We start from the raw sequence: 9,642 nt of genomic DNA, 5'->3' as shown, positions 1-9,642 counted from the left end.
CATGTCACAAAAGGCTGTGCAGTCCCGTGCACTGCACTGCACTGCACTGCTGTAACCCACCCCTCCCCCACAGACAAACATTCATGTTCTGAAAAGTTCAACACGTTCTGAACATTTTAGCCGCTTTGCATTAAGTTTTCGAGCAGACACTTGTCCACGGTGACGCAACATCGAAAGAGAAACGCTGTTCACAACCTAACTGAATAAAGATTTCATTTAAAAAAAAAAACACAGCATTTCTATGAAAATGTGCTGGGTGACCACACTGCCTATGCCTATCCAGATGCACGTATAGCAACAACGAGAAAGAGAGGGAGAGACGGAGAGAGAGAGCGATTAGCGCGTATCTGTGTGTGTGTGTGTGTGTGTGTGTGTGTGTGTGTGTGTGTGTGTGTGTGTCGGGGAACATTTGAAGTGGAAAAAAACACCCTCCCCCACTTCAGCATCAGATGTTGGTGGTCTACAAGTCAATATGCTTACTATCTTGTAGCCCAGTCATGAAGTTCATAAAGCCATCGGTAGCCTATAGGCCAAGTTATCCAAAATCCCTCCGCAAATTTCTGCATTGCCTGAGTTCATAGGCTAAAACAACTTTATTTAGGCCTGACTTATTTAGCTCACTTTATTAGCCTTATTTAGGCCTATTATCGTATTTAGCCTTTAACGTGGGCCTATTTTACAAAATATCGAAAGAAGGAAAAGACACGACAGACAAGTTGAGGCTTACTGATCGTAGCCTATTACAGCAAATCGAACATGCGCTTTATGAACACACTAGCCTGAGGGCAAACATCTTCTTGGCACTATTGAGATAACCAGGCCATGCAGGAATTCAACTACCTGGGCCCACACTAAAATACTGACAGACTACAATTGCTTGGATCTTCAATGGGTTTCGTGCGTCCGGGGGATGGGTGGTGATGGCACGCTTGATGTGTTTTTCCCCACCCCATGCATGCACGCGGACACACAGGGTCGGGACATTCACCCAATGAATGACTGAGTGCGGCTAAATATGCCTGTTGCATATCGTAGCCTAATTATTCACACATCACGTCAAGTCACAAATTAGTAGTCTCTTGCAGTTGACCTATGCCAAATTAACGTCCTCCCTGTAAGGCTGCACTAATTCAAACAGGTAGAGGAGTCGGCTTAGCCTATAGCCAAAGTCTATAAAATGTAGCCTATTTTTTGTAATTTCCAATTATCTAGGCTATGTTTACGATAATGATTTGTTGCGCTACGACGGTGCTCAAGACAAGTTGGAACATAGTCATCTCAAGTGCTCCCATTTTATTTTGATCCTGCTTTAAGTCAATGGGCGAGAGGGACGGATGAAACGGGTGTTTCATTCGTCCCGACAGTGTCTACTGACACTTAAATCCCTTTTGCCTGTAAACCTGACAACTTTGACTTTTCATACTTTCGGATAGGCGATGTTAAAGTTTTCGAGTAAATCGCAGTGTTTCATTCGTCCCGAGTTTCATGAGTCCCTGCTCTCCCCTACTGCCTAAACTGTTACAGTTTAAATGCGTCCTCTCCAAACAGTGTGTGTGTGTGTGTGTGTGTGTGTGTGTGTGTGTGTGTGTGTGGGCGAGAGAGGGAGAGAGAGAAAGCGAGGGAGAGAGGCGCTTAATTCCCCGCAGAAAGAGCAAGGCGATGTCTCCAAATATTAGACAAATGCATCTTATTTTAGTTAAGTAGACATCAGGGATGTATTTTGCTTAATAGCAACGCCGACCTGATTGGTTCATATTGCTCTGAATAGCCACAGAAGGCTAGGCTATATTTTAATGGGTTTACGCGCGCGAGGTCATCTAACTGTGGTCACAGTCGCCAGGTGCTATTATGAGAGGAAAACTATAGCACGTTGGCAAACATTAAAGTCAGTTTAAGCCATGCATATGATGAACCAGTTTTCTTGTTTGAAAAAAACACACTTCCCGGTGCGCAAGGTGCATGCATTTCTGACTGACCCAGATGAAATCGCATGAGGAACTCCATGATTATGAGATGACATTGCATATATTTCCCAGCATATATTTCCCCTCTCTCTCTCTCTCCAAACCCAGTTGTACTGGGCTCACTTTTAACACCGCTGGCCTACCCAGGTGAATCGCAGCACACATTGTTTGCAGTGAGCCGTGCCGTGTGCGAGTGCTGTGCAACTTCACCCCTAACGTTTAACCTAGACTAGCGAGTGCAGTGTTGTAAATCACGTGGAATAAGTGCAGCGATTACCTGCGTAGCCTACTTAATTATGGAAGTGAGTGTCATTTGGACTGCCTATGGAATCAAGCCTACTGTCACCAAGCTCTTCCTGTCTCCCCAGCATCGCAATGGATGGACATCTGGCCACCGCTCCTCCGCCTCCTTCGGAACGGATGACTGTGGGGGGGATCTCCAATGAAATTTGGAATTTCGGACTTGTATAGATTTGGGGTGCCCCGGGACTCTTTTAGATTTCTGTTAGTTAATAAATATTATTTTAAAACTCAATATTTGTGTCTTGGCGTAGGCCTATTTGTGGTGTACAGTAGGCCTACTCTCCAGGGTATTTGGTAACAAGGAGAGGTGTCGCTGGAAAAATGCGCACTTTCTCACCTGCGACACATAACCCGACAGTTGGTTACACTTAATTTGAGCACGAAAACAGCAATATCAGTCGCTTGCTAATTTTTGCCAATGTGACAACATTAAATTCATTAGGGAAGTGTAGGTTAGGTTATCGCCCCAGCTGTTGGCGATGTGTGATAAATAGCCAACGCTTACACGCTCAAACGAAGCGCTGTTAGGTTAGGCCTACTGCGGTGAGGTAAGTCTGAAGTTGCAGACGTTTCAAATCTTGCCATGCGATAATCGGTATGGCTTCTGGCTACACTCAATTTGCATTTTGTCAGAGCTTGCACATTAATGCAATTCATCCGATCATCATTTTTTTTTTTTTTTTAAAAAAAAAGAAAATTCATTACATTATTTAGGCTATTCTTTTTATGACTCTTCCTACTTCCTGGAGGTGTTCTCACACAATTTATAGGCATGTTGTTAGGCTATCCGCTGAATCGGTGCGTGCTGGTGAATATGTAAGGGATAATGTTTTATTGTCCACACGTGACTATAGGAAAATATTTTCCCGACGAGGCGAATAACACCCCCGACGCCGAAGGCGGAGGGGTGTTATTACGCTTCGAAGGGAAATATTTTCCGATAGTCACGTGTGGACAATACATTATCCCGCTTATTATACGGCTTTTACCAACATTAGAAAGCATAAATAGTTAACCAGTAGTTTAAAATAACATGTTTATTGCCATTTTATAGCGTGCGCAAAGAAAGATAGTTCGTGGAACGCTCATAATTTAAAAAGGTTACCAAGCAACAGAGTTTGGCTACTTTCTAACTTGTTACAGCCACCTTGCGCTTCAAACTGTTTGCAGGCTGCCTCGTTCACTGCGCGATATCTAGCCTACTAAACTCGGGTTCATAACAGGAATATTTCTATCTAATCGGCGACAGTATTCCAGGGGAAAAAAACATAGCAACCCAAGCACTGCTGTGCGCCCTGACCATCATTATCGATCCTGCTACATGCGGAGCACTGTGCGCCACATGAGGGGAATTGGAAACTGTCAACGAACTCCTCACTTGTATATTAATATGCCGTCAGCATCGTAAAATATTCCATATGGTAATAAACATTTTGGACGTCCAAGCTCACACGGGAGCGCTGCAATAGGTAAGCTGTAGGCCAGAGAGAGAGAGAGAGAGAGAGAGGGAGAGAGAGAGAGAGAGAGAGAGAGAGAGAGAGAGAGAGAGACTACCACGTGGTAAAGCGTATAGCGAGCGCTCCCAAGTGCCACCCGGCGGTTGTTTGGGTACACTGCAGCTAGGCCCGGTACGTACCGAGGTGGATGACGTGGCATTACCTCGGTAAAGGGTGTGCATTGTAGGGGGACCGACTGTACCTAGTTTTACCTTTCCAGTTAGGGCAATTGGACAGGTAAAACCAGGTAATTTGAAATCTGTGGCACTGGATTGTAGCTTTTGAATCTAGGTTTGCCATTGTCTTAAAACAGAGGTGGACAAACCGCGTGACACATTTGCCCCAGCCAATATAATGAACCAGCTGAGCCTAATTACCACTTAAGCCAGGTTGATGAGGTAATTAGTGAGATCACCTGTATTGGGAGCACAAACAGAAGGAATATCTAAGCAGGTTGTGTATTCAGTCGATCCACTTACACAGACTTCAGTCTCAGGACAGACTGATGGTCAAACTGCTATATTTAGGCAAATTTGCTCTTTTGCAACACAATATCAATTCCTTGCTGCCTTGGACCACTGCTAGTATCAAGCAAGAGATTGCAAAGCTGCATGACTGTTATATTTGTGTGTTTCACCTGTGGGCCTACAATTCATGGAGGAACATCTGTACTAAAGCTGTGAATGTTCCTTGGAATGCCTAGGCTACAAAGCAGTCAATACAACTGTATTGAAGAGTGCCATTACTTCTTTATCCCATCGCCTGTGGTAGTATTTCACTTTACTCCATCAGATGAGTACCATAACTTACCTGAGAGGCCCTTGGCAATGGACTCTGGACCTGGTGATACCCATGACATACCTAGAAGCCACTGAAGTACAGGTTTTGGGAAGCCACTCTTTCCAACATCACATACAGTTGTATTGTATGTACTCTATTGAACTACTGCAGGGATTTCTTAAAAAAAAACACAGGTCATTCCAAGGAGCATTCACAGCTTAAGTTCCACCAGGTATTAACAGCTACCTGTACAATCCTGTAGGCCCACAGGTGAAGCACACAAAAGTCATACAACTTCGTAATCTCTTGCTTGATACTGGCAGTGGGTCAGCTGGTTCATTATATTGGCTATATTTGGAATATGTGGCACTGGACTTTGGAATCCAGGTTGCCCATCACTATCACCATTCTTTTGTATTTTCATGGGCCTGGTGGACCCAGTAGAATTAATCTAAATTTCAACACATTTTCCACAGAGTGATTTTACTGTGCATAGAATTTTTTTTATCACACAGCTGAGACAATATGCAGCAAAATGTCCATTTCTATTCAGGGCTGGACTGGGGGATAAATAGGGCCCGGGCACTTTTGGATTTAAGGGGGCCCCCTCATTATTATTAGTGCCGGAGAACTGACTCACCGGTGGGCCCCGCACCCTCATGGGCCCCTATTTTCAGTAATGTAAAAAAAAAAAAAAAATGGGGGCCCACAAGGGTGCGGGGCTCACCGGGAAATGCCCGCCATGCCAGATGGCCAGTCCAGCCCTGTTTCTATCCAAGATTTTGACTATCACCATTATTTTCTATTTTCATGGGGCTGGTGGCCCCGGTAGACTTCATCCAAATTTCAACATATTTTACACAGAGTGATTTTACTGTGCATAGAACCTTTTTATCACAGAGCTGAGACAATAGGTTTTTTATTGGGTAGCTTTATGCAGCAAAATGTCCATTTCTATTCCAAGATTCTGACTATCACCATTATTTTGTATTTTCATGGGGCTGGTGGCCCCGGTAGACTTCATCCAAATTTCAAAATATTTTACACAGTGTGTTTTTACTGGGTGTAGAACATTTTTACTATAGGGCCAAGGCAATATCTTTTCATAGGGGGCAACTGATGCACCCTAACGAACATGCACACACACACACATGTACACACACGAACACGTACACACGTACACACACACACACACACACACACACGCACACACGCACACACGCAAACGAACTCACACACACACACAACCACACACACGCAAACACACACACACACACACACGTACACACACACGTACACACACCTACACACACGTACACACACGTACACACACACAACACAACACAGAGGAAGAGACAGGCACCTGCACACACCCTTTACAGACAGCGCTCTCTATTTCTGAGTAGCATCAGCAGTAAGCATTAACAAGCAGAGGAGTCAATATGAGTCAATATGAGATGAAGTGAAGAGGAGCAAAGAGAAGAGACTGGTCAATGTGGAATTGTGCAAACAATTATCTTAAACTCATGGTACTAAGCAAGTGTGTGTGTGACCATTCTTTGCAGTACTCTGGGGTGAAATATCCGGGGTATGCGCGTATGTGTGTGTGTGTGTGTGTGTGTGTGTGTGTGTGTGTGTGTGTGTGTGTGTGTGTGTGTGTGAATGTACCTCTAGATCGTCGTCCTCCGGCTCGCAGTACTGTGGGTGGCTGTCGGGGTTGTTGACCTTGTCCAGTAGCTCCACGGCCAGGTTCCGGGACAGCCCTTGCTGCGCCACAAACATGTGCTGTACACAAGCACACACAGACAGGTGCACACACACCCCCAGACAGGTGCACACACACCCCCAGACAGGTGCACACACACACCCGGACAGGTGCACACACACACACGGACAGGTACACACACAAGCACACGCACACAAAACAACAAAGATGCTGCGTCAGATGGATGGTTTCATACCATATTACTTGAAGACTGAGATGCATAGACAGACAGACAGAGAGACAGACAGACAGAGAGAGAGAGAAAGAAAGAAAGAAAGAAAAAAAACAAAAGACTGAAACAGACAGGCAAACAGACAGACCACCCAACAGTGAGTGAGAGTGAGAGAGATAGAGAGAGTGAGAGTGTGAGAGAGACAGAGAGTGAAAGTGTGTGAGAGAAAGAGAGAGTGAGAGTGTGAGAGAGAGAGAGTGAGAGTGAGAGAGAGAGAGCGAGAGAGAGAGAGAGAGAGAGAGAGAGAGAGAGAGAGAGAGAGAGAGAGAGAGAGAGAGAGAGAGAGAGAGAGAGAGATACAGAACTGTAACTGTGGATTATAAAGTGGCTAGGCTACAGCCAGGCTTACCGTGAGCATCTTCTCGGCTGTGGGCCTCTTCTTGGGGCTCTTGGTGAGGGACACCTTCACAAAGTTATTGAAGGTCGTTGACCTGAGGAGACAGGCGTCCAGCATCACTCACTGGAGGCCTCCATGCTTTCACTCTTCAACTGATAGTGAGAGGTACACCGGTGTGTGTGTGTGTGTGTGTGTGTGTGTGTGTGTGTGTGTGTGTGTGTGTGTGTGTGTGTGTGTGTGTGTGTGTGTGTGTGTGTGTGTGTGTGTGTGTGTGTGTGTGTGTGTGTGTGTGTGTGTGTGTGTGTGTGTGTGTGTGTGTGTGAATACTAGAGGTGCTCCGATTGCTCGGCTGCCGATCATGACCGGCCGATAATGGCCAAAAATAGCCTGATCGGTGATCGGAAAAACATGCCGATCAAAAAACCGATCGAGAGATATTAAATTCCTCACGCAACCATTTGCCTTTACACCTGGCGCTGCATGTAGGCGCTGGTTCTGCACAGCTGCAACTGCACCAAAAGAAGGCATCTTTGCTTGTCTATAACTTTTCGCCATTCCCCCCTTCATTTCCACCATTCATAACCATATCTGCATCAACAATGATCTGATTTTCCGATCCATGCGCCGTTTACCTGACAATGTAATTTGCGATTGAGTACTCGCCAGTGAGCCACGTTATAACCTGTGTAGTTGCCTCGGTCAGCACGCGACAACTTCACGTTGTCAGCACAAACATGTCAATTATTGTTTTCAAAGTTGTAATTGGCAGTCAGTCGATTAGTTTGATAGTCGCTGAAACACCAAACGGCGACAGATGTGGTTAAAACTTGAGAGAGAGATTCAGAACGGTAGTGGAGCACTGCAACTGTGGACGGTGACAGAGAGGGGAGGGGCTCTCCTCACGAGGCTGCTCATTTAAAGCGACAGGTTGTTTTTTTCTCGTATGTGGAAGACTATTTGATGTAATGTTTCAGTTTCAATTCAATCTTAAATAGTTTAGTTATTCTATGCAATAACTTATACATTGATTAATACTGTAGACTGTATTACCAACACTAGTCTGAGAGATAATAGGCTAATAATAATAATAATAATAATAATAATAGCCTAATAATAGACATGTGCAAATTAAGATTGATTGGTTTATGGGCAGCAGGAAATGAGACAGGAAATGGTATTCAATAAGGATAATTAATAGGCTATTAAAAAAATAGGAAATCATTTTTGTGATCGGCAATGATCGGTAATCGGCAGATAAAGATTTTTGGTGATCGGTATCGGTGATCGGACCCAAAAAATGGTGATCGGAGCACCTCTACTCCTAGCTATGCATGAAAATCGCTTTCTGCACAAACCACCGCTTCCATTGAAGCATGAACAGAGGAATAGATATCTACACTACACAACCACATCCAACACCCCCCTCAGTATTATAAAAAATAAATAGACTAGTGACCACCCCTCTCTCAGCTGTCTCTTTCTTAACGGTCCGCGGGGGATCAGTAACGTACACTAAATGAAACATGTCAAATATGTCAAGATGACTTCAAGAGTGAATAAAGTGAATTCAAGCTTCCTCAATGACTGCGGCTACCTGTTTGCATGGGTTACTTTTGGTGTGCATATAGTTAGAAGTGCATTTCAAATGAAGTGGGCCTATGTGGTGGTCTGTGTGTGTGTGTGTGTGTGTGTGTGTGTGTGTGTGTGTGTGTGCGTGCGTGCGTGCGTGCGTGCGTGCGTGGTGAGCTACTGCCATTGTTGGGCAGCTGTGCCTCGTGTTACACATGCTCATTAGGGCTAATTCAAGGCAGACTCCACTCTACTCCACTCCACTCCACTCACCATTTAGTCCTGTCTTTTAACTTGGGAGGCTGGAAACTGCTCTTTGACATCAAGAACAAAGCCCTGAAAGAAAAGCAGAGGAAAAAACGCACACACACACACGTAAACGCAGACACATGCACACACACTCACACAGTCACACACACACACACACACACACAAACATTAGTTCCGGTTCTCACACAGAAGATGTATTTTTCCCCTTCCTTTCTCACATGAAATATCACACACATGTATACAGACACACCCACAGACAGACAGACAGACAGACAGACAGACAGACAGACAGACAGACAGACAAACACACACTTTCCGGTTCTAATAAACAAGTGTTCTTCTTTCTTCACATAAAACACACACACACACACACACACACACACACACACACACACACACACACACACACACACACACACACACACACAAACACACACACACACACACACACACACACACACACACACACACACACACACACACACACACACACACACACACACACACACACACACGCGTACGCGCACACGCATGCACACACACACGCACAATTGAAAAAAACTACTGAAGTGACATTTTGTGGTTGTGTGCTAGGCCAGCTTTTGCAAACAGGAAGCAAATGAGCCTTCTAGAACAGTGTTAAGCTGTGTGTGTGTGTGTGTGTGTGTGTGTGTGTGTGTGTGTGTGTGTGTGTGTGTGTGTGTGTGTGTGTGTGTGTGTGTGTGTGTGTGTGTGTGTGTGTGTGTGTGTGTGGTAAAGCCTGTGTGCCTTTTGTGGTGAAGACCTGTCCAAGCAAGTAGAACATTTGTGTTTTTCAAAGCTGCGGTAGGATACTGTGTGCACATGAAGTCCCCAGACTGTTTGGCGTGTACACATGCACACGTGTGTGTCTATGTGTGTGTGTGTGTTTGACTTCCAGTGTGCAT

At 44.9% G+C, this 9,642-nt stretch overlaps 1 protein-coding gene across 1 annotated transcript in view; it reads right to left on the bottom strand.

Moving 5' to 3' along the window:
• Positions 1–7,087, bottom strand: part of LOC134442051 (mitogen-activated protein kinase kinase kinase kinase 5-like) — a 10,945-nt gene extending 3,858 nt beyond the window's left edge. The window contains exons 1-2 of the mRNA XM_063192389.1: positions 6,890–7,087; positions 6,212–6,328 (exon numbers count right to left, since the gene is read on the bottom strand). Coding sequence (XP_063048459.1) covers positions 6,212–6,328; positions 6,890–6,994 — 222 coding nt within the window. The 5' untranslated portion in view covers positions 6,995–7,087. The remainder of the gene's footprint in view (positions 1–6,211; positions 6,329–6,889) is intronic.
• Positions 7,088–9,642: the final 2,555 nt, after the last annotated feature.

Source organism: Engraulis encrasicolus, unplaced genomic scaffold (assembly GCF_034702125.1).
Source record: "Engraulis encrasicolus isolate BLACKSEA-1 unplaced genomic scaffold, IST_EnEncr_1.0 scaffold_1109_np1212, whole genome shotgun sequence".
NCBI lineage: Eukaryota > Metazoa > Chordata > Actinopteri > Clupeiformes > Engraulidae > Engraulis > Engraulis encrasicolus.
Note: the sequence above shows the minus strand (reverse complement) of the source record. Positions and strands in the feature narration are given on the sequence as shown.